This window comes from Alternaria incomplexa (genome assembly GCF_024043165.1).
Source record: "Alternaria incomplexa strain BMP 0042 chromosome Unknown scaffold_11, whole genome shotgun sequence".
NCBI classification, from domain to species: domain Eukaryota; kingdom Fungi; phylum Ascomycota; class Dothideomycetes; order Pleosporales; family Pleosporaceae; genus Alternaria; species Alternaria incomplexa.
Window position 1 is genome coordinate 1,341,176 of NW_026249860.1, and position 24,263 is coordinate 1,365,438.

Below are 24,263 nucleotides of genomic sequence, written 5' to 3' on the forward strand. Positions count from 1 at the left end.
AACTGTAGCAATCTTTCCAATGCAACCTTTCAGGAGCCAACGACCACAATTTGCAACCTTACAACCCAAAATGCAAGCCCACGAAGATGCCTTGGCTCTACTCACGGGAAGTTCGGTAAAGACCACCGAGACGGGAATGGAGCATCTCTTGAGTGTATACGGTGCCCAAGAGATCTGCGAGCCAACGAACAAGACGTGTCATACAACCCAGCGTAAAACGATACTAGATGAACTCGCGGAGATTCTCCATCTGCGTGGTCGGTTACAACAGATGGGTGCTAATTTCTCCGACAATGGAGAGCTTCTCACTTACGGTAACCCATACGCGTCCACGGAGTTCCAGACAATGCTACGTCTCGGTCCCATGTACGAAGAGCAATGGAACAGTTTCTTCATCGATAACTATGAGCCTCCCGACCACGGAGGCGCAGACAGACAACTATGGTCTGACCTACGTACTCTAAAGAGAGTTCTCCGGAATGAGGGCATCGTGTTCGGCCGCGAGCATCAGCGCTATTCTTTTGGTAATTCCAGCACGAAGCTTCGAAGACTGTGCTGTGCGTATGACGAACTGCGGATCGAATGGCTGACAATGATGCGGTCGAGCCTCCCAGCACTCGATGACAGACAACTGTACACCCTTCTTGGGGAATCTTCTAGTGATGAAGATTCGGATTCTGACGACGATGCGAAGCGAATCAAAGACAGAATCGTGGTCATAGACGGCGAACAGTCACGCGATAGGGCTGGCCGGACTGGAATGCTGCGACACCGAAGCAGCGGCGTTCCGCAAGCCCTTGGCTGGCGTTTCAGTGACGATTCGAAGTCACCGCGCCACAAAAATGACTGGTGGAGGTTCAGCGACGACCTGGAGTCTGTACCGGTATGGGAAAACATGGAACGTGCTGACGCAGAGGATACCCAAGTCGTACCGCAGGCTGTCTCGATGCCAGTCATTCGCTACGCCAAAGAGGCCACCAACGTTCAACATGTCTCCAAAGCAGCGGCTTCACGACCACCAACTCCCCAACCTCTGATGCTATACAGCCCATCGCCATTGCAAGTGGGTAACACGACCTCTCGAACTGCTCGACTTCATCTACCAACACCCTCGCAGCACATGAACACTCAGCGCACGATACCTCGAGCGGAGCCCATGCTAAGTCAGAGAGAAGATAATGTTGTCAACACCAACGTGAAGCCGATTTGGGCCCGAGAAGTGAGCAAAGATGATAGAAAGACTAAGAGGTGGGGCAGAGTTCGCCAATGGTTCCGACATGCACTCGGTCGCAAGTAGGCCGATATGAGGTAGTAGAACCTTATCGTGTGCAACAGAGTAGATTCAGGACAGTTCGCTTCCCTCGAGATCCAGTTCCCTGTTGTTCCTTCTTGGAGTGAACCGTGTTGCGGATAATGAAGTGAATGCGAATGCTTGCGTTGCTGGCTCGGATGGTGATGCAGACTTGGTGAACCCAATGATTCTGTGTCTGCTTCTGAGTCGCGAATGGCCTAGTCGCTTGTTCACTGTGAGCTTCCATGTGAGGTATTGAATATAAAAATCCACACCAGCACACCAGCAAGACCGTGATTGCATACATCAACGAGGAAGCCTACTTTTACTTCAACTCGCCTACCGCTTCCAGTATAGCGATCGCGTCGACATCCAAGATGAACGAAGAACGTAGACATACGAGCCGTCAGCCCGGGGATCCGTCTCGGCCATCAATAACAAAGGAAGACATCGGACAAGCCGAGCGTATGGTTGCAGACGCCGTCCAGATGGTTGACGCAGCCATGTCCAGACATGCTACCAAAGCTCTTGCAAAAGAGAACAAGGCGTTAAGCGACGTTTGCAAATCTGCAGAGTTCAAGTCCAGGGTGGCGACTTTTCGGCGAGACATTGTAGGCTTCATACCAAGGGTGAATCAGCTTCGTTGCTAACGAATTCTAGCTTGCCAAAGAAGCTTTCCTGCCCCCAGACTCCGAGCTGGCCAAGGAGATCGCGCGCGAACGTATCGATAAACGGGTGCATGACTTCGAGATAAAGCTGCAACGGGACATGCTTGATGAGCAGGCCCGACGGCCCGCTAAAACTTCGAACAAGCCTCCTCATCGCCATAGGCCGAAAACGCCGAGGTCTCGTCGAAAGCCTTCATCATCCGGAAACTTGTTGCCGAGCGAGAAGAGTGAAGGATTTTGTCATAGTATCGATGGGATGGCACCCGTTGAGGTGAGTTCTACCGGCTTCGTCCACTTCCCACGACATCCTGACGACGAGAATGACTGGGAACGTGTATCTCGCCATTCGACACCGGAGCCAGAAGAGAAGGAAAAGATCGGAGGCGACGTCAGTGGATCGAAGGGATTATTGCAGGGCTGGTTTGGCAAGTAAGCTCCCGGAGACGATGAGCGCCTTGCCCTGAAGTGGGGTGGAATGAGTTGTATCCATATAGCATAATCGGGCCCTTGACGGAGAGAGGATTTGAGGAGATCGTATGGGGAGTCTCGTGTAATGAATCATTCAGCAGGAATGCCGTCAAATTTCATCGTCCTTCGTATGCAGACGTGGACTTTTCAGCACACACATTGGTAAAGCTAGGTAATGTACTTTCGGAGCGCGCCATTGCCTCATGATGAAGCGTGCCAGGCTCCTGCAAAAGATCGCTTCTTTTCGCAGTTGCATGTCCATTAGCACAACGCGACTAGAACCGCAAGATGCGTTGTGCTAGATACTGGCAGGCGCCTCTGACGCGTTCTCGAAAGGCTTGCATTGTGTGTCGGACTTGCCGTCATGGCGTGTGGGTGAGTCTTTCATGGCTCTGAACGTGATGCATGGCATGAGAATGTCGAATCTTAGTTGTGGAGGTACAGTGAAGGGCTCTGGGTCGCGTAGCCCGCAACGGTGAGCTGCGACACGCGTGACGTAATCATATGCTTTAGCGTGCTGCTAGCGTTCCTCCCTCTTTCTCCCCAGCTGCATCATGACAACACACCATAGCACGACTTCGCTGCCGGTATCAGAACAGGTGTTGCATTCTTGAGCATTGCGTCCTTGGGTCTACTACATATGTTTCTTATCGAACCATTCGATTCACCCTGGCTTTCGCGACGGCATCGTCTCCACGCCCCAAAGCTCGCTTTCGAACGCGTTCCACCACTTGTACCAGGTCATGCGTCGCATCATCTATACAAGCATGAAAGACCGTGTTCAATCAAAGTCGACATGACACTCCATCAAAACGCGACAGCTGTTTCCGTCGTCTTTGCTAGGAATCTAGACTTCGCTACCGCATCTCCTTGTCACGAAGTGCCTTGTGCACGACCATCACCTTCCGGCTGCGAAGAATGGGCACCGTACGGCTCCCATTTGGAAGTCATATCCCTTGTCAGACCCTCCATGGCATCGTTCTTGCTGATGCCGATCTTGACGTCTGTAAGCCGCTCGCTCAGATCCCCGACGCTGGAATCGTTGGCCTTCTGCCCTTTCTGGACTGTTGATGAAGTGGCTTGACTGGTATTCGGATGCTTCGACGGCATGCTTTCCGGCTGCCGGAGTTATTTGGAATAGTAGCGATTCGGATCGTGTATGACGGATGTGAAGGCCAGCAGACCAAGTCACTAAGATGTATCATGCAGAGTTGTTGGTTGCTTCAGTCATGTGCGACGAGGTGAAGTTTTGTTTAGGTAGCCTGCACTTGCTTAGGTATACCGTGGGCTGGACAAAGTTTGGGAAAATATTCACTGCGATGCCGCGTGAGTCGGAGTAGAGATGCTCTTGTTTCATTGACAAAGATCAGCGCACGGAGGTAGCCTAGGAAATACTCTCAGACATCGCGATACAAATCCGCCACGCTTGAACGTATCGTTATCCTTTTCGGCACTCGACAAACAACGGTGCGACAATCAACATCGTTTGCTGCCACGTTTCCGATCCACCTCAAAGCAAACGGATGCGATTCTACGCCAGCGGCCACTTGATGCTGTATGATTAGCGGTAGCTGCGCTGCTTCATCTGCAACTAGCTTATTGTTCGAAATCGCGGTCTCTCCCATCGACAGCGATGAATCCATATAGGCAGAGCGCGGTGTTTTCCGTCGGTTCAGATTCGTCGTCTGTGTACAGCGACGATGAGCACAAGTCGGACTCTAATCCGGTGGACATGCGGACCCTCAACGAGTCGTATTCAAAAACCAGCACTCGGTGTACTCGCCGGGAAAGTGCGAAAACCTGCGAAGAATCATCAACTGTGTCATTTCCAAGACACATCACCACTGTGCCCTCAGGCAACGAACGTAGCCCTAGCCGAGATGAACCGAGCAGTCGTACCGCTGCGTATCGCTTTGAGACATCGGAAGAAGCTGAAGAGCGCCGTCGGCGAATCGCAGCCCAGGCAAGGTCGGAGCAGCCCAACTGGCGTGACACCACCCTGAACGAGCCTAGGACATATATGCAGCAGGTCCTCGCCGAACATGATGCTGCCACTGCAAAAGATCACGTCGGTGGATGTCGGTTAGAAGACAATGATGATGAAGAACCTATCGCTCGACATGCGATGCCCTCTCGTCGACACCTCCGCATGGTTAGTGCGGATGACGTCCCACCGCGACATACGCGCATCATGTCCATATCGAAGACACCATTAGCGTCGTCTAATTCCAGAGGGACAATAGGAGGATTGGGTCGCGATACTGGCCCGGAAGAATGCATTCTGCAAGAAATATGCGTAGCCCAGAAGCTATCCGTGTTCGTTCTACACCTATCACGCCTAGGCCACGAGCGAAGTCAATTCCTAACACCCCACCAGCGCTGCACTTAGATGAGCATAATCCATTCGCACCGGATCCCGAAAAACATCAATCCGCCGCACTCTCGGCTCTAGCTGGAGGTAAAAGGGAGCCTGGTGAGGCCTTCTCTCGCGAATCATCTGGTCAGTGGCTCGGAGGACCAGCTCGCCGATCTTTACTCGCTGCGCGGCGTCGCGGAAGGGCGGACTGGCAGAAGAGCGGGTTGTTCTCATCGACAGGCCAGCAATATGGACTTGGGAATTGTGACGAAGGTTACTTGGCCGGCAAGTATGTGACATCCATCAGGGAGGATATATCACCGGAGAAAGGAAATCGGAAACGTGATGCATGGAGGCGTGTGTCGTGCTTCTCATGATGGTAGGGTCTAGTGATCAATTAACCTATTTCCCGAATATGCATCTCCCGCGAGAACACTTGTGAAGTCTAGTAATGCGATGCTGTGAGGTTCTGGAGGACCCATGTTGTAGCCACAGGCGTTCCAAGGCACAGGCGTTCCAAGGGTCATTGTTCGATGTTGGATGCGTGTCGACTAAATGAGACATTGTTTCGTTGCATTGCCGTCATGTTCTTCACGGTTTGTATATTCCATAGTATGCATGAGCGTTAAGTGTATGTCCATCCGTCTGTCTAGGTAAGCTCTGGATACCACACGTGATAGTGTCTTGGCGCGGTGTTTCACCTAAGTTCCGGTAAGTGCAGCCGAATCAGGTATAGGCGCGGGCTTGGCGCAAGCGACCTGCAACAGCGACTATCCTCCATCCTTTCACTCCACCACCCTCCATCAACAACACTGTTCCGCAACACTGCCGTCGCATTGTCAATAATCATTAAAAATTCACAGTAGCCCTGTCGCTTCACGTTGCTATGTGTTCTCTCGCTATAGACTACATAGCGGGCGCACAACCCCCCGCCTCTCGCATCCAGCACACTCACAATCAGGACAGTTCGACTGGTTCGGTGGCAAACTCCGTATTTGAATTTGCTTCAAGCCGCAGAAGTTCTTTCGACTCCGTCACCTCAACGCTCTGTTTCGACAGTCAGCCATCACCCACATCGCGAAACCAGAAGGGAGCAGCATCACCCAAAATGACGACGTACTATCATTATGACTCTGACGGTACCGTCACTGCATCCAAGCTGCATCCCAAAGCTGCGGTCTTTACGCCTAGTCACCCAGATGCGGAAGCGTATGAGCGGAATGGAGACGTCGTTGGAGCCTATCTTGCACGTCGTGACAAAGGCAACCCCGCACATGGCACCTCAGAAGCACATCAGAGCTGCAGTCCTACTCGTTACCCGCTAGTAAAACCCTTCAACGGCAGTATAGATGGCCAAATGGCCAACCAAATCTACAAGCCCAGCGATGGAGATGAACTCTCAGGGTATAATACCTCTCCAGTCGAGGCGTTCAGTACACTTGGCTGGGTAGGCTGGGCGGCGTATTCAGGTATGGAGCGCCCGTATCCGAATCCTGAGGACATACGCCACCTACACACCCTGCAAAGTCTGCTGCCTTATCTCCAGCCTGAGCGGAAAATGAACGCGCTCAACGGACCGGTATTAGACATCGTAGAACAGGATACAGGAGTCACGCTCGCTTATCAGGTGCCAAAGAAGATGCTTGTGCTGTTCCTGGGTCGTAAGGTGGTCAACAAGTTCATCCGCACAACACACCGCGAGGACGATGTGAATTGGAAGGGCGCACCAGTATGTCAAGAGATGGATTTACCTCGGGGAGTAGCGAGCAAGGCCGCTATGAAAGCTCTCATAGCTTGGATGCTGCGAGCTTGCAACTACCAGACGATGAGCTCGATGAAGCAGATTCGCGTCCCAAAGAACACGTTTGTCGCGTGCTCGTTGGCTCGCACGATGGAGCTCTTCGATCTCCACAAAGATGCATTAAGGGTAGATCATTACATCGCCGAGTGCCATCTCGCTCGACCAATCTTTGCTGTAGAGTTGGGGACGCTTTGGAACTGCCTCGGCAAGAACAGCCGGTACACCTACGCAGCGATCAAGGCTGTTGGCCAACGGCTCCGCGAGTTTGAGGCCGATAGCGAAGGTCAGGAGATACCAGGAATCGATGAAGATATGCTGGCTATGCTAAGAGAGTATCCAGACCTGGAAGCGCGTGTACGCGATCCGGAGGTGAATGAACAACACCGCCCAGTCTTTAACACGAACTGGATCAAACGGATAGGCGATAAGAACGACCATAGCCGGGAGGGATGTGGAAAGCAGTTGAAGAAGAAGTCTTTTAAGCCAGCTGCAAGGCGCCTCGAAAAACACCAGCCAATAGCAGAACCGACTGTATCGCCACAGCTACCGGCTAGTCCAGAAAGCATGGTACGCAAGTTCGCGGTGTTGCGAATCGTGGCGGAAGATACGAGAGCATCGAGCAGCGACGCGCAAAGCAGCGCCGAGCCAGATGAAAGTGTCAAGAAGCCCTAATGGCGGACAGAGGGGCTGTCGCAGGACGATAGTAGTCACATCCACGACAATGCGGTGTTAAGAACCGCTGAGCTTCTACGATGCCGAAGCCAAGAGTGACGAGGTTATTAGCTTACTTATTGAGTAGCGGGGCATAATCGGAGGCGTATTGGCATGTTCGGGAGCAGGTTTTCCTTGTACACATTGCATAGCGTGGCGTTTGAAAGGCAGAGATGACATCTGGTGTGTCGCATTCGATGATGATCGCCAACGAACTGCGCAGAGCTTGGGAGGACACAGCGACGAGAATATACAGCATTTATGGCACTTTGTCAAATTGGAGAATATACGGCGTGTACGCCAAATGAATTGAAACAGAAGTATTTACACAAGAATCGTCTCTTCTGGACCCTGACATCGTCTCCCATCCGCAGTATTATTGCTTAATCGTCCTCTGCATCTTCGACGCATGCAATGCTCAAAAGTAACGTCCAAGCGCGCGACGGAACTTGGAAGAGCTGTTGATGCACTGAGAGTACCAGTCATTGCTCTTCACACATGTAGCAGGAGCCTCGCACTCAGTAGGGCCAGTAAAACCCTGACCACCGCACTGAGCGTAGAGCTTGGCAGCGCCGGCGGAAGATGAAGATCCGGTGGGAGCAGCAGGTGCTGGCGCAGCAGCAGCGGTAGTGGTAGCCGCCGGCTTGGGCTTGGTAGCGCTGCTAGTGGGAACGGTAGGCTCGGTGACCTTGGCTGGGGCATCAGCATCGACAACCTTCTCCGCTGCAGGGGCAGATGAAGACGAAGCACCGAGGTTTGCGGGACCAGCATTGGCCTTGACGTAGGCGGCGACCTTGCTGGCTTCCATGGGCTCAGGAACGTCGATCTTTCCAAGCTTTGCAATGAAGCCAGAGGATGAGCCTGCGGAGAGCTCGCCGCTGGCAGAGTCAACGCTGTTCTCGAGACACGCGCGGCCGAAGACGGATGAGCAGGCGTCGCCACCCTTGCCAACAAATGTGGTAACACCAGCAGCGTGCTCGGTGTTGGGCTGGTCAACGGCGACGAAAGCGTTACCCTCAACAAGCGCACTGACGCCGTCATAAGCATCGAATGCATGGCCCTTCATGTTCTCGAAGTAGTTGTTGACTGCGTGGAAGTAGCTGTTGACACCATCCTGACCAAGCTTGGGAGCGCGACCGGAAACGTCGTGGAAGTAGTTCTTGTCAAGGGTAAACTTCTCAGTCTTTCCAATCATCATCATCGTCCAGTAGTGGTTGTCGTTGCAGGTAGCAGAAGTGGTAGTGACGCCATCGAATTCGTTGTTCGAAAGGGTCGCCTCGGAGCCGTCGTAGTGGCTGACGACGAACATACGGCCGACGAGCGAGAACTTGCAGTGGTCTACCCAGATCTTGGTGTTTCCTCCCTGCATGTCGAGAGCATCGCCACCCCATACGACGCCGGGGTTGATGGTTGTGAATTCGACTCCCTGAATGATGACGTTACTGGCGTCTTTGGCGATGGAGAGACCTTTGCCCTTGATCACACCCTTTCCGCCAATACCAAGAATGGACTTGTTCGAGCCAACCTTCAAGGCGGATGAACCGCCTGCGTCGTAAGTGATCGAGCTGACGGGCGTCATATCCGAGCCACCACAGGAGAGGTCGCCCAAGTAGTACTGTCCGCCGCCGCTCTTAGCTGAGCAAGTGGTCTTATCGCAACCAGCACCAGAAGTGGTCTTGCCAGTGAAGTCGAATTGCTGAGTGAGAAGAATGACGCGCTCGGTGTCGTCGGACAGGTACTTCTCCAGCTCCTCGTTTGACGTTGGGGTAACAGCAGCAGCCTTCCCTCCACCAGTCGCGCCAGCACCGTAGCCATAAGCTGTACCGATAACCGATTGGGCGGACGAGGTGGCAGCTGCTGCCAGGAGTGCGATAATCTCGAAACGCATGTTGTAGTCTTGTTACAGGGGTTTCAAAGAGGCAAATGTAGTATTGTAGTGGGCGAGAAGGTAAAGAACGTCACTCAGACCAGCCGAAGATTCCGCTCAAGGTATTCAACGAGAGAAAATGAGAGGGTATCCGAATGGTAATCGAGAGAATGAGTGTAGCGGATGACAATAATTCACATCACGAGCAGCCCAAATCCTAATATACCTACCGCTCTGTAACCGCATACACCTGCTTCGTATCCATATTGGTTACGATCCTTCCCGTAACGGCCATGTTGCCAAACGCGTGATGGCATGAACCAATGTCAAGGGCGTCACGATGCTAGTGCCCGTCTGGCAGCGGCTTTGTTTCAATCGTCCTGCCACGCGTGCGCCAAGCCGGACATTGTTTCCATCAGCGCGCTTCGCAGTGCCAGATCAAGCGTTCGCAGGACGTTGTGGTATGGCGTAAGGATGCGTTGGGTCGCGAACGATGAGTCGTTGGTGGAAACAGCGGAGATGTGGAAGGATGAAACATCAGATAGGGCCAGCCAGGTGGTCTCGCGTAGCTAGCGCACCACGTGATTTTCGCGGGCCGGCTCCAGGGCTGTTCATTACCACGCAACCGGTAAACACGCATGAGCACGATGTGTAAGGTAAACTTTGCGATTATCTTCAGATTGCTCACCAAGGGTCGCGCAGTGTAGCAAACACGTACTACTATGGCGCGGGCGAAGTTGACCCGCTCAGTTTGCCTGGGTGTGGCGCGCGCTACAACACCCGCTCCTGCAATTTACACGTCTCCACCTCTCCACGCATTTGAGGTGACTGAGGGATGAGATTTCTTCCTGTATAGTAATCATATTCGCCCCTTACCTTTGCTCGAGAATCACCGAGGTATACTGCTCAATTCGGTCGCCATTGCGCTGAATGACACACAATTGTCCCCCAGACGCGCTACGTTGGAGGAAACATTCACAAACCGCGACATCACAGCAGCGCATGGCGATTTCATGGCAAAGATTCAACGCCGGTGGGACTTGCATCAACATAGATTCACTGGAAGGGCCACGCTATCGATGGCGATTGTCACGCATGACGAAGTCGATGGAATGGCTACGCAAGCGCGTTGTCTGAGTTGGCTGTGTCGTAGCTTTGCCAAAACATCGCTGGAGCAGGACTGCCAGCAACACCGCGCCTCATCTATTTGAGAGCTTACATCTTCAGTCAAAAATCTCGCGCATTCCATCTTGCTCAGCAACACAGTACCTTTGCTCACTTCTCAACATGTCGCACGATCAGTCACATCGCAGTGGGCACGACTCGCTTTCTGCTAAGGCTCGCGCTCGCCACAGGCAGCTCATTCGCCTCTCTATATTCCCATCCATTTCCGAATTAGAAACGTCCGTACCTCACCCAAGCGCTGTAACGCCCGATGTAGCGCAATCACCAATAGATCGGCATAGCCTGCGCTCGAGAACATACTACGGCACACAAGAGTTGCGGCCAAATGTGCCAGTAAATCCACAGCCCACTGCTGAATATATAGCACGCCGATCACGGAAATCCGGAGTTCGGTTTGGTACACACGACACACCCATACGTGATGCATCAAGAAGACGCCAATCTAAGATCGGGGATATGGAAGACATCACTTCCGGCCTTAATACCGCGCTGACGTCAAGGAGCAACGACGTTGGCCAGGTCCCTAGGCCACATAAGCCCCTTCAAGGTATCGATAAATTTGGCCAGGTATTTACTTACTCACAATGTGACGAACAAGCTACGAACGCCAACGAGACGCAGAATGGGACCACGGACGAGTCGAGATTGTCGGACGCGTCACGCACAAGACCGAGGGTATCGCATGATGAAGAACGAGGTCTAGGTGAGAGCTTTGAGATGGTACAGTATGAGGACGAATTGACTGAAGACTTTGAAGAGGTCGACTGAGACATTTCGACGGCGTTCAATGGCAAGGAGCCACGTTGACACTAGCAGCATGAAGAGAAGCTGTTCTGAGTAACTGGGGGTTGATGGAAAGACGTTGTAAACGTGATTGATCGGTATGACAGGATGATTGCTGAAGTGATCACTAGAAGAGCAGCTAGGTGCTACTACTGATGGCCTTCTGCGGCGCTGACTTCTAATCTCATGACGTGATTTCTTTACGCTTCAAGACCTGCGCACGTTCTCCAACACCATCTTTCATCAGTGATCAAATCATCAGAGCAACAGGCGGCCAACACAGCGCACAACAACCCCCATTCATTCACTCACACAATACTCACATACGGCGTGCAGATCCGTCTACCTCGCCGCCTGGGAACTTCGTTCCTCTTTCGTACTCCACACTCTAAGAACCACCTCCTGCAAGCAAGTCAAAAGACCAATTACCCTTACATTGTGAAACCACTGCACTTGACCCCCCTCAACCCACACACCCTAGATATCCTTGCCAACCCCCAAAATGACACAGCAAGACCCAAACTGGAACCCGCCTCGCGGACTCAGAAACCGCTACCCACACCGACGAGGCCATGTCCAAGCATCAAGTGATCCAAACCCTGCTCCACAGATCTTGCAACCGCAAAGTCAGCATACTGAGTCGACTCGGAATCCGCAGCGGAACAGCGATCCTTTCCAATATGATACGCAGACAATGCCATACTGGGACGATGCAAGCGGCGCAATCCACGATATCTCCAACGCGACACCGCGAAATCTAGATCGAGCATACGCGAAGAACGTTGCTGGTGAGACTGGAACTACGCATAGTGACCAGCAACAGCAGGACCAGGTTGCAGGTCTTCAAACGTATGGGCAACATCAGTGGCATAATCCGTATGCCGAGATTGTTGGCGGTGGACCGTATGCACAAGATCAAGTAACTCATCCTACATCTACATCTACGCCACCGAAGAACACATCTAGGACCGCTACCACCAAAGACAACAAGGGCGATAAACGGGATTTCACGCCCTACTTCGACGCGGCAGACCCGCGGAACCACACCGATCTGAAAAGTCCAGATAAATACAACTTCCTCGGAACGAAAGACGTGAATCAGAAGATACGCCAGGACACCACCGATGCGATCAAGCTAGCAACAGAGAAGCGTGGAAAGATGAAGCCAGATCAGCCATTACCATCGCTACCTGAACATGAGGCCCAGACGGCAGTGAAGAGGAAGAGCGCGCCCCTCCCCCCTATTCTACCTAGATTCGCGTTCGAGAATCCAACAATAATATCGGCGAAGTTGGTGAAGTCTAGGACAGCTTCGTTTCGCAAGAGTGCAGAAGCTCAACACAACACCACTCCTCTTTCCGCGATCGACGAAGCGCCATCACCGCTCAACGCATCAAACAAGCGACGAAGTGTCGACCGCACACCCACGCTCGACCGCGTCCTCGCCCTACGCGCAGAAGAACAAGCGAAAGCGCTTGCGAAACTCGAAGGCGATGTTCTGGAAGACAAGCCTACTGATGACGGCGAACAACATATCCCGCGCGAGTTGGTCAAGAGGATTGGTGACTCGGAAAGTCGGTGTATTCCTAGAGTCACGTCGCGGGAAGAGAAGAGGCATGCGTCTGAGTTCGTTCCGGGTATGGAGGTGGCGGGACGGGATGAGCGGGAGGGGATTTGTATGATGGATGATCTGGATGTTCGAGCGAAGGAGGAGGATGGTGCGGGTAGTAGTGTGTATAGCAGTGTCGATAACGCGCAGGAAGACGAGATCGAGACGTTGACGAAAGCGATAGCGGGGTTGAAGCCGTTTCAAGATCTACCGCCCCCGTCTTCGTCGCCGAAGAAGAAAGCGTTCGAGCGGCAGAGCGCTGTGCCAGTGGGGTTGGACGTAGCAAAGCTCGGGAAGGGGAAAGGGGGGTTGGGTGATGGGGCTGGATCTAAGACAAAGCCGGAGGAACTAGGTGGACGAACGCAAGTTGAGGCAGAAGCGGAGCTTTTGAAGGTACTCAATGCGACGAATGAAATTAGTGGCGGGGGTAGCGCGGGCGTGGGAACTTCGCAGGAGAACTCTTCAGTTGAGTCTTTTGCGACGGTTTCTTCGGATGACTACGAACAGATTCGGGCGGAGGATGAGCTGGCGTCGGAGCAGAATGGCGTGAAGAGGCGGTGGTATAAGGGCTTCCGGAAGGTTTGAGTGTTGACGCGCGGAATAGTAGGGGTATACGAGATGAGTGAAGTTGACGTTATTTGAGTTACAATATGAGCCTGGAGCCATACATTATATTGTGTCTTGTTATCTCACTGGTGTGTCATCCCGTCGGTACATTCAGAGCAAGCTTACTGTCGCCGAGGTGTAGATAGACTGCATTTGCCGGTTATCTCCAGTCAGTGTCATTTATCCACTCTTGGGTATCCGCCGCTGCTATTCCGCCACCCCAATCCTTTGCGCTGGCATTGGATGATATGATGCTGTTACTATGCAGAGACCTCAGTCTTGAGATTCTTCTTTTGGTGTCAGCTCACCATCGTAGTGGAGCAGTGTCTTAAATCCCTGACAATGGTCTTTGTAGTCTGCGAATCGAAGTTAGTGAAACTCCTAGAGGAGCATAACGATAGGTACCTACAAACCATCATACGTTCCACAGCACCTTCAATATCAGCATTAGTCTTGATAGACTTGTCAAGCGCTATAGCGGCAGCAATATACCAGTTTGGCTTCTCCCACGGACGGCCTTGTGGTTGCTGCTCATCTTCAACAGGGCGGGGTAGCAATCCAGTGTGGAGAGCCTGCCAGGCAGCCATACACCCGACCTGAGCCGTCGCTGACATGCGCTTCTCGAAGTTGTCTTTATCGAAATCGAATATGTCCAGGCCTTTGGGCTGAGGGATGTTGGTGGCGTCTAGCAGGTGCATCGCTAGCCTTGCTAAGTTGTTGCGATAGCTGATCATATCGTGAATGGCATCAAGGTTCTCTTCGGTTGGCTCAACCGTTCCACTGATAAATCCCCTGATGGCTCGATGGAATATGTGATTGCCAGACATACTATCCCTACCCGGGAAGCCGTTAATGTAGAGCTCGCACTCTCGCATTATGTCGCATGCCCTGGACTCGATAGTGCCTGTATGACCTCGAAAAGAAGGAGATTTTTGCACAGTGTCAGTCTCTGTGGCGTCGTGTTCCAGGCCGGCATTTCCAGTAGATGACGTGACTGGGGACTGGGAGGTCACAACTGGATCCATTGGTTCGGACATAGTGGGAAGGTGAGAATTCATGGCAGGCTAGATGTCCATGTAGAAGATAAAAGGATAAGTTCATCTAGTACGAGCCGATTTATATGCGTACGGGTAATTATCGAAGCCCATACGGTGGTAGCGAAAGTGCGATGAGTGGAGAATACCTGTGCCGGACCGTGGGTGGAAAGGTAGCAACACCATGTACCATGGTGACATTCGATGCAGTTCTGTTTGCGATACATAGAGTATACATGGCATTCTATGCGAGCAGGTACAAAAAGGCTACTGGATGTAGCTCAAAATGAACCAATTTCTTCGCCGTCGAGGCTTGGCAATGGTGTGTCAGACTGTGCGAACTGCCGACGTTCCAGCTTTGGAAATTGAAGATGCTGGCAACGCGACTCTGGCCACTGGGCGTGGGGTGCATGATTGGGGATGTCGTGCGTGCGTTACTCGCGTTCTGGGTGATGGGACGAGTCGCGCCCGCGAAGGCCGAGGTCAACTCCGCCTGGCCTGTGCTTCTTTCCCCGCAAAGCAGCGCTCCTGGAACAGCAACTCCACGACTGAGAGCAAGCGAGTCATCAAGATGCGCGTCCCGAAGCTTGCCCTTATACCGCGAGCTTCTAGCTTGACGTTCGCAATTGAGAAATACCCAGATCGCTGACACCAGCCCTATTGTCTTCCACGCACCGCACCCATCAAGAGACCCCCACGATGTCGCTGTCGCACACGATGAACTTCTCGATCCCCGATGATCTGAAGCAATATCTCGCCGATCTAGACAAGTTCATTGACGAGAAGATCACCCCGCTCCAACACAAAGACGACAACAACCGCTTCTTCGACCACCGCCGCGAGCACGCTCGAACGGATTGGGACAACGGCGGCCTGCCGCGCAAGGAATGGGAGGAGCTATTGGCAGAGTCAAGGCGACTGGCGGATGAAGCCGGCTTCTACAGACTGTCGCTGCCAAAGCAATACGGCGGTCAGAACAGTGCCGATGGACGAGGGAGCAACCTCTGGATGGCCGTCATCCGAGAGCATCTCGCCGCGAAGGGGCTGGGCCTGTTTAACGACTTGCAGACAGAGCATTCGATGGTCGGCAACTTCCCCGACGTCATCATGCTCATGAACTTTGGCAACGAGCAGCAGAAGAAGGAGTTCATACCGCTGCGGCTGCAGGGCAAGTTCAGGATGACGTTTGGTTTGACGGAGCCCGGTCATGGCTCGGATGCGACACACATGGCGACAAAAGGGCGGCCGGAGACGAGGGACGGTGTGAAGGGATGGGTGTTGAATGGATACAAGCGGTGGCAAACTGGTATGCATCACGCTACACACTGCTCGGTCTTTGCGAGGACGTCGGGGAAGGATGGCGAGATAAAGGGCATCTCGTGCTTCGTCGTACCGGTAGAGACACCAGGGCTCAAGGCAGAGTCGTATGAGTGGTACGTCGTTGGCCCCATAGCGCTCGATACTGTTTGTTAACAACGCCCAGGACACTGAACATGCCCACCGACCACGCCACCGTCTCCATCAAAGACGTCTGGGTCCCCGAGACCGCCGCACTAGGTCCCATCCACAACGGCCTCGGCGTCGCCCAAGCCTTCGTCCACGAGAACCGCATCCGCCAAGCCGCCTCCTCGCTCGGCGCCGCCGTATACTGCGTCCAGCAATCCGTCGAATACGCCAACGAGCGCGCGCCCTTCGGAACCCCCCTCTCGCACAACCAAGGCATCCAGTTCCCGCTCGTCGAACTCGCAACCCAATGCGAGATGCTGCGACAGCTGATCCGGAAGACGGCGCTGGAGATGGACTCTATGCCGCACGGTGAGATTGAGAAGAAGATTGGCGATAAGGTGTCCATGTGTAATTACTATGCGAACAGGCTGTGTACGCAGGCGGCGGACCGCGCGATCCAGGTCCATGGCGGGAATGGGTATTCGCGACATTATCCGTTTGAGCATATCTGGAGACACCATCGCCGGTATAGGATTACTGAGGGGAGTGAGGAGATTCAGATGCGGAAGGTTGCTGCGTATTTGTTTGGCTTTGGTGGGAGGAAGAGTTTGGTAGACGCTACGAAGGCGGAGTCGAAGTTGTAGACCCTCTTGGGGGGGACTTGGAGGCAGCTTCAGTCATAGTAACGTACGAAGCCATTTGTTGAAACCGGGCATTGCGTCTTTCTCTGTGATTACAGGTAGCAATACCGCGATGAGTAGAAACCACACACAGAAGGCTGCCACCCAGAGCAGGGTCAATTGCAATGTGGCGCTCTTTGGTGGTGCCGGGAGCGGTTTTGTTTGTTGGTTTTTCGTGACTGAACTGGTCACTGGTAAACGAGGCACTGCTGGCAGTGGTTTGGAGTGACTCTGTAATTTGAGGGGCTTTGGTGTTGCAACGCGTTTGATGGATCGGATGGTGTTTCCGGTACTGAGAGTCTTCGGTGGCACGGGCGGACCTTGATCCTGGGGACGTGGTTTTCGATTCCGTACGTATTGATCATTGGGTCCATTTTCAGACATTGTCGGGCTTGTGAGAGTGAAGATATTAATCAGAGAGCATGTCCTACGTGCTTGATGCTGGGCTTCCCGGGGCCAGGGCTGGGGGCACGCACGATACTACACCTGATGCGGTTAGCCGATGATGTAAGGGCCAAGTCGAAGCAAGAGCGAATCTCTTCACACTTCGTTTCTTTCTCATCTTAACTTGCCTCACACAATAGAGAGGCCGTCATTCCCGTCGCGCGTTCTCGCTGTCGCACGTTTCCTAAACGCTAATATCACCAATGTTGCAAAGCATATTGGAACCAGCTAACAGACTAACATCGATACAATTCAAAACAAAACTACCAGCGAGTCCTAAACATGTGGTCTGGCTATCATACCGAAATTTTGGATCAATGCCTATCAAGCGAATTCGGAAGAGGCGTATCCGCTCCAGCTCTCGGAGGCTCAGGAGATTGGACTAGGACATCTTGAAGGGCCCCTACGCCTGTGCCATCCCACAATCCCGCTTGCATCATCTCGATACCAAGAGCTTTCGCGCTGGTTCCATGATGAAAATCCGCCTGCTCTTCGTTAGACATCGAAAGCGGACCTTGATGATGACCTCGCAATAACCGATCAGCACGTTCTTCCTCCTTCCGCACCTGTTCCGCCCGCTCCCACTGGCATCGTGCCAAGAACTGATCATGATCCTCCAGTCTCCACATCTTCCTTTGCACCTCCTCCGTAACCCTTGCCTTCAAGGTCTCGTAATCGTCTTGATCAAGCATCCACCGTATCTCCTCAGCGAGAGGATGCGACTTATCTTGCACTTCTGTTAATATGAACCAGACTATCACATCCCCGAAAACGGTGTCGCGAAGACTGCCGTGATACCCATCCCAGATCAGCTCAACATGCTCGTCGGTCATATACCAAGCTTCGCTGCCTATCCACTCGTCTATAATTACATCTTCGATCCGATTGGCGTCTGCGTGCAGCCCGAACACACGGCAGGCTCGAATCGTCTCGATACCGGCGGCCAGACTGGGTGGTATGCGCAGCTCACCTGTGGGCCGCACGCTAGCTGCTTTACACGCGCGACGCATATATCGCATGACTCTTGCGACTCCAGATTTCTCAGCTTCTTTCACGGGTATCTTCAACAGATCCGGGCGCCCGTCCCTGTCTGGTATAAAGCGATCGAGAACGGAGACGCCACAGAAATGCCATAACATGCGAAGCGGAACGTTGCGGACGAATGTTTTCTTGGTGTTGGCATTCACGATGTCGACTGTGAAGCCGGACTTCAATGCGATGAGTGTTCTGTTGTCTGTACGTTGCATCGTGTCAAAGAGTCTTCCAGTGTGCCCTTCGAGCGGCGCCAGCCTCTTCCAGGTCTTTTTGAGTTTCCGTCGGATCACTGGAGATGGTTTCTCTGTTTCTGAAAGAGCGGTCTCGTCCATGTTCGCAGCGCTCATCTCTGTGGATACTGAATTCATCTCGTCGTGTTGCCGGCTATCATGTAGTCATGCCGCATGAGCGCTCTCAGAAGCCTCAGATCCATCTGTTGGCGACTGTGGTGTCGTTTCGGCGTCGTCACGGTCCGCTGTGTTGTCGAGCGTGGGTTCTGTGCTGGGAGGAGCGTTACTAGCCACGTGCATGTCTAATGCCATGTTACAAACGGTTGCGACTTCTCGTAACATCCTGTCGAGCGCTCTATTGAGCGCCGAAATAGGGTTCCGTTCTTCGGTATGATCTTTTTGGGCTTTGTCGATGGGCGATGAAGCGAGCGGTGGATTAGCTTCGACTGTTAGTCGATGGTGTCTCGGGTCGGGCATGTCGCCTGCAGGTGAACGATCGACCGTCTCTTTGTCTTCGTCGCTGAGCTCTTCGCCACTGCCACCGCGCAATTCGACCTCAGTTTCCTTTTGGGTACCTTGTTCTTCTTCTGGCTTAGGCGCGACATCGCGCTCGCTATACTCTGCTGGTGGACGCGCAACCTCGGCCAGCGAGCGCCGGCTCGTGTGCACATGACCATCGGGCTGCGGAGCACCGTCACAATCGGCATCCTTGGCCATACCCGGAGCAGCGCAGCTTGCACCTCCGGTGTCACTTTTAATAGTCCTTTCTGAGAGCCCAAAGTAATCGGTCGCGTCGACTTCAACGGCCGCAACCGAACAAAGTGGCAAGAAGCCATGCGGCTCATATGGCGCAGGGTTAGGAGAAAGGATAGGATTATGCTTCTGTTTTGGTACTGAGAAGTAATCCTTGACTGCTGTAGGCTTTCCAGCATTCCTATTCTCATGCATGTCCTCGGGTGTGGAGGTATGCATGGCTATGAACCCATGCGAAGTCTTCGGTGTGTAAGCTTGCCATTCTGAGGGAGTAGAGGTAGTCTCGCGTTGAAACGCGGGACGAGGGATCTGTAATCGAGGATTATCAAGGGGTACTTTCTTGAGCGCATCTGGAGTTTTTGGTGAGTCTGACATATTGGCGTCGTGAGGTGTAATTGTAGCGATTGAAAGATTTAGCAGGGAGGAATTTCGAGACTTATGTATCGACCGCTACCTGGGTATGAATGAGCGGGCAAATATAGTGTACATGTCACTATCTGCCAACAATTCAGTAACTGTGTGTATGTTGACCTGTGAATAGGTGTTGTGACGCATCTGCCACGACATATGGATAGCGGAATTGGGTGTATACATTCCCGGTGTGTCTCTAGCTATGAGACATTCACCACTCATCGTTCACATGCTGCCTTCATCTCAAGGCCACCGCTTTCTTCATGTGCGCTCTTCACTCTTAGAAGTTTGAGTTAGCTTCCATCGAGTCTCATTCACTACACTTACGACTGCGCAGCATAGTCCTACAACGCCATAGCGTGACTTCCTTTAGCTCCTTCCAAACACATGAGCGCCGTTTCATCGGCATCCAGCCATCTCAACCATGGATGAAGCAGACCGGTCACCGCCAAAAGAGCAGCCAGTTGTGAAACCCGAGGCACAGTCAAGAATGGGCGCGCTTTGCACACAATCATCATCAACGGATCGCACGAAACACTTGGAAGAATTGACGACGGAAGGGGACGCCATCATTCCATTTTCCAATGCCGTGACCGCATCACCACTTGATGTCATGGAGGCTAAAGAGAACGACCGCACACCACCAAACGACATGGAAAAGTTCGAGACTAGTGGAGATGCGGGCGCGGATACCGATGAAGGTATATGGCACGAAAGCGCACCCTGGGCTGCACCAACGTCACCTAGCCCGAAACCCCTCGTAGGCCTTGCCGACCCATCTGAGTTCCATCTAGACTCAGCGCCGATACGGGAAGCACCGAACAGCTCTCCCTCGCCGACGCATGCGGAGTCACCCCTATTACGTCCGCGCCGACTCTCTATCCTCTTGAACAAGGCTATATCCTACTTCGGCAGCTGCATAGGCAGCTATTTCACATCCGCGCCTGGCGTGATCGAGTATACTGGTGCGGATATCCTGCGAAATACCCAGATTGGCATTGAGGCGGAAGAGATCACATTCCCGAATAAAGCTCCAGTGATAAAGATCGTAGCTATCGTAACCGATAGCTCAGGCGCAGGCAGAGAAAAAGATGAGAAACACGAGGCAGTGGAAAGGCGCGTTGAGTTACGGGCAAAGCCTAAGCGAGTGAAGGAGATTTTGAGAGGGGAGCGATATTACATTGCGGAAGATTTCTATAGGAAGGAAATTCGGCTCGCGTTTAAAGCTTTAGGAAACTTGTGAGTGGCTCGTTGCGTATGGGTGGGTCGCGTGGTAACCAAAGAATGAGAGACAGGAATTTCATAAATATGGTCCTTTCTGCCCACTGTGCCCTCAGACACCAAAATTCTTCTCATAACTATAAAGACTTTACCAAATCTCAACCGAACACGTTCAGCACCTCCAAGAGCATACAAAAGCTGCACATATCATCACATACACTATTACAAACCCTACGTACCTGCCAGACGTATTCGAACACCTCACCACGCACGCCGCGCAAACCCTCTGTCCTCCTCAACCCCCAAGATGGCGTCAGAAACCAGCTCCTCAACAACCTCCTCTAGCCAGCAAACCACCACAACACAAATCCTCGAACAAGCAAACAGCTTCCGCACACTCGTCGCATACAAAACAATGGCCACGAGACCCCGAATCGAAAAATGGCTGTCGCATGTCTCTGATCAGACATGCCTCCCGCTAGGCGAATTCCCACATCGAAGACCCAAGCCACTTTTCAACAAAATTCGGTCAATCCAGCAATTTGGGCCTGTTAATGGGGGATACCTCCTTGAGTTTAAGGAGGAAGGGGGGTATTATATTGAGACGGAATCGGTTGGAATGCCGAGGGTTCAGTCACATCCGGATAAGTCGGCGGTCAGTGAGCAGTGGGAGGAGAGTCGGGGGGATGCGGGCGAAGGTGGTTGGTAGCGTGGTGGAGGTGTGAGGGTGACGGCATGGGGTATAACAGTATGGCAACATGTTGACCTGATAGAAAACTAAATACTCTAGAGCCTACGTTGACATTAGGTTACCTACTTTGTAGGTTTTTGTCTTAATGTAGTCTGTAGACCTGTTCAGTTTTCTTCGTATATGAGGTGGTAATAGTCGCGTAGATTTGCGTATGCACTTAGACCATGTCCTTATTTCTTTCTCTCGTTCGTCTTCCGTTCGTCGCAGCGCGCGGTTTGCCAGGGTGCCGTTTGACGCCGTCAAAGTACTAACAGAGATGCTTCGACGACATGCCTACTTCACTGTATGCAATCGAGAGTTGCTAATGAGCCACGGCTCTTTCTTCGACTTTCTGGGTGAGTTCTCAAATTCCACACGAATACCGCTCACGCCATGAGCCGAAGCGACATGACTACCCACGGCTACGTCGCGGGCTATTATATCGACGACCTCGACAGTCTTGATGTCGAAGAGCAGTATCGCCTGCTGTACGACTTGCCAGATGGTCGCTTCGTCGCGCCGCAAGTTAAGCGACGCATGTTCTACAAAGGCGAGACCGCATCGCAAGCTCTGGAGCACGTGCGCCGGTTCATATCTGCACCGTTCAGCGCCAATTCGCTGTCGCCAAGCTTGTACGATGCGCCGAGCTTGATCGATGAGGACCGGTGGCATGAGGCTCGAGCGAAGTTGAGGAGAGAGGGTGCGTCGTAAACATCTCGAGGGAAGAAAGTTGAGAACCTGACGAAGATCTAGGAGCCATTCTGCCTTGCGATTATATATTCGTTGATGAACGCAGGATGGTTGAGTCGTTTGATAGCAACGAGACGATCCGGCCAGCTGGTGTCGTCGCACGGCGTTGGGATCCGGCTGAGTCGATAGCGGAGGATTCGCCTCTATTGGTAGCAGACCAGGATCGAATTACTGTTCAGAGCGATGGGGTCATTTTGTGGCAGTTGCTCATTGACTATGGCAAGGCTGTGCGGAAGATCTTGGCTAAGTTATTGACGTCCCATTGCGCGTATTAAAAGGATGTTGGTGATCCTGCAAGCTTCTCTCTTAATCCATTGAATTGGCCGGCCCTCTAGTGTCGTCAGGCCACCAATGTCTTGTCCAGTGTGGGGCTGTGCACCTCATGCTCTATCATGTCGCGGCGTGGTCCCGATGCGACCTCGGGAGCGAAGAGGTGACGTATTACCCGTGAACGCATGTAGTGTCCTGCATGGGACGGCTCACCGACAGGTCAGCCTGGGCTGGTACAAGCCCATGCCCCAGCCTCACATAAAAGCGCGGTTTCTTCTTCGGCGACAAATAGGCAGGTACACAGGTATAGAGGCATCGTATGTGATTTATGCTGCGTGGCATCGTCGCTGCTCCCTGCGCTGAGCCAGACCCCGCTTTCTCTTGGCATTCTGGGTCACCACACCACTCCAATATCCATGGCTTCCATCATAACTCCGCCCAGCGAGAGCGACATCACGACCTCCCAGCTTAATGTCGCTTCACTCGCGGTCACAAACCACCAGTCTGGAAACAATGCTTGGCCAAATACCCTTCGCGCGACAACGAGAGCGGCCCGTCGCCGTGGAAAGCTCGATGGACCTTTTCAACTTCGCTTTCTTACCGCGACAGACCCTACTCAATTCAAGGATGAGGAGATAAGACGAAGCGTCCGTTCGCAGGCGATGAGGTACCATAGGAGCAAAATAAACAACAGCAATGCAACACCTTGGGAACGGCCTGAAACAGTACAACCTCTTTACACTGAACCGATAGTCGCCGAGCAGGTCGGGCTCACGACGACTCAAACTCAACTACATCCCCCGGAAAGAACACCGAGAGCGCTTGTTCCTTATGAAAATGATCAGCAAACTCGTATTCATGTACCGACGACGAGGTCCCTAAAGGAAGCGAGCGGTGCTGAGGCTCATGATGCTGCGTTTGAACGCCGTCCGTCGACTCGCTCAGGCCGAAGGCAGAGTAGAAGCTTCCAAAAGGTTGTTGAATACGAGTACACCGAGAGCCAAGAAGAACGCAAGATTCGTCTATTCGCGACCACTTTCCCTCAGATCGGAGACGGGTTTGACCCTTTCAAGGTGTTGCCCCAATTCGAGAACCCTAGTTTGAACAGTGGTTTCATCCTACGTGCATGTAGGTGTACATAACTCTCCAGACTTTTCACGTCGTATGCTCTCGTTCAAGGGCTGACATAAACAGTCATGCGGGCGTTCGGGACGGAAGCATTAATCAAGGCATGGGCACCCGAAATGATGGTTCATCCCCATGTATTGCTCAGTGGTATCGGGTCCGTGACATGTACTTGGCTCGATATGCTCGCAAAAGTTCCAGGCGAAAGTATAAGGACTAGGCTTGTCAGGGATGAGACCCTGGTCATGCTCAGGCTTCGGCTTCAGTCGTTCACACGGGAGCACGCTGTGTCAACCCTCCTAGTGATGATACACTTGCTAGGAAGCGACATGTGGAGCTGTGATGAGCCCACAGTGCGGTGTCACGAACGAGGCATCGAACAGATGATACACCTGTGCGGTGACCTGGACAAGACCGGTAGGGCGATAATCGCGCGATTTGCCACTTCGTAAGCTCCATGACCTCCTGATAAAGAGGGCAGACTAATAATGCTTCCAGGTGTTGTCTCCACTGCGACCTACTTTACGAAGCCCAACCCCTGCCGACCTTTGCGTTGTGGGAGCCTGCAAAGTATGAATCGGTCAACGACAACGCAGATGTCGCGATACCAGAATCCCCGTTGTTCTGCCCAGGGCCTGACTTCCGGAACCTTCTCAACGAAGAGCGTTGCTCATCTACCACATGTGGCCTACTTCGAGATATGCGCGACTTGACCGACCTACTACTGGCGCAAAGCATAGCACTTAAGCCCGCTAGCGATGCTACAGACGTTCATGTAGCCTGTCCGCC

General features: G+C 52.8%; 10 protein-coding genes across 10 annotated transcripts; 7 read left to right on the top strand and 3 right to left on the bottom strand.

Moving 5' to 3' along the window:
* Positions 1-70: 70 nt before the first annotated feature.
* Positions 71-1,297, top strand: J4E90_007844 (uncharacterized protein; the record flags this gene model as incomplete). The annotated part of the gene is made up of 1 exon (XM_051437375.1): positions 71-1,297. The coding sequence occupies one exon, from the start codon at positions 71-73 to the stop codon at positions 1,295-1,297; it is 1,227 nt and encodes a 408-aa protein (XP_051289121.1).
* Positions 1,298-1,668: 371 nt separating this feature from the next.
* On the top strand, positions 1,669-2,392 carry J4E90_007845 (uncharacterized protein; the record flags this gene model as incomplete). The annotated part of the gene is made up of 2 exons (XM_051437376.1): positions 1,669-1,902; positions 1,952-2,392. 2 exons carry the CDS (start codon positions 1,669-1,671, stop codon positions 2,390-2,392), a joined length of 675 nt encoding a protein of 224 aa, XP_051289122.1.
* Positions 2,393-5,891: 3,499 nt separating this feature from the next.
* On the top strand, positions 5,892-7,256 carry J4E90_007846 (uncharacterized protein; the record flags this gene model as incomplete). Its single annotated transcript, XM_051437377.1, has 1 exon — positions 5,892-7,256. The coding sequence occupies one exon, from the start codon at positions 5,892-5,894 to the stop codon at positions 7,254-7,256; it is 1,365 nt and encodes a 454-aa protein (XP_051289123.1).
* A 457-nt stretch (positions 7,257-7,713) lies between these two features.
* On the bottom strand, positions 7,714-9,183 carry J4E90_007847 (uncharacterized protein; the record flags this gene model as incomplete). Its single annotated transcript, XM_051437378.1, has 1 exon — positions 7,714-9,183. One exon carries the CDS (start codon positions 9,181-9,183, stop codon positions 7,714-7,716), a length of 1,470 nt encoding a protein of 489 aa, XP_051289124.1.
* Positions 9,184-11,632: 2,449 nt separating this feature from the next.
* J4E90_007848 (uncharacterized protein) lies at positions 11,633-13,324 on the top strand (the record flags this gene model as incomplete). The annotated part of the gene is made up of 1 exon (XM_051437379.1): positions 11,633-13,324. The coding sequence occupies one exon, from the start codon at positions 11,633-11,635 to the stop codon at positions 13,322-13,324; it is 1,692 nt and encodes a 563-aa protein (XP_051289125.1).
* Positions 13,325-13,618: 294 nt separating this feature from the next.
* Positions 13,619-14,079, bottom strand: J4E90_007849 (uncharacterized protein; the record flags this gene model as incomplete). The annotated part of the gene is made up of 2 exons (XM_051437380.1): positions 13,619-13,701; positions 13,767-14,079. The coding sequence occupies 2 exons, from the start codon at positions 14,077-14,079 to the stop codon at positions 13,619-13,621; spliced, it is 396 nt and encodes a 131-aa protein (XP_051289126.1).
* Positions 14,080-15,078: 999 nt separating this feature from the next.
* J4E90_007850 (uncharacterized protein) lies at positions 15,079-16,469 on the top strand (the record flags this gene model as incomplete). Its single annotated transcript, XM_051437381.1, has 2 exons — positions 15,079-15,812; positions 15,863-16,469. The coding sequence occupies 2 exons, from the start codon at positions 15,079-15,081 to the stop codon at positions 16,467-16,469; spliced, it is 1,341 nt and encodes a 446-aa protein (XP_051289127.1).
* Positions 16,470-18,379: 1,910 nt separating this feature from the next.
* Positions 18,380-19,342, bottom strand: J4E90_007851 (uncharacterized protein; the record flags this gene model as incomplete). Its single annotated transcript, XM_051437382.1, has 1 exon — positions 18,380-19,342. One exon carries the CDS (start codon positions 19,340-19,342, stop codon positions 18,380-18,382), a length of 963 nt encoding a protein of 320 aa, XP_051289128.1.
* Positions 19,343-19,802: 460 nt separating this feature from the next.
* Positions 19,803-20,621, top strand: J4E90_007852 (uncharacterized protein; the record flags this gene model as incomplete). Its single annotated transcript, XM_051437383.1, has 1 exon — positions 19,803-20,621. One exon carries the CDS (start codon positions 19,803-19,805, stop codon positions 20,619-20,621), a length of 819 nt encoding a protein of 272 aa, XP_051289129.1.
* Positions 20,622-21,722: 1,101 nt separating this feature from the next.
* On the top strand, positions 21,723-22,040 carry J4E90_007853 (uncharacterized protein; the record flags this gene model as incomplete). The annotated part of the gene is made up of 1 exon (XM_051437384.1): positions 21,723-22,040. The coding sequence occupies one exon, from the start codon at positions 21,723-21,725 to the stop codon at positions 22,038-22,040; it is 318 nt and encodes a 105-aa protein (XP_051289130.1).
* Between the last annotated feature and the right edge of the window lie 2,223 nt (positions 22,041-24,263).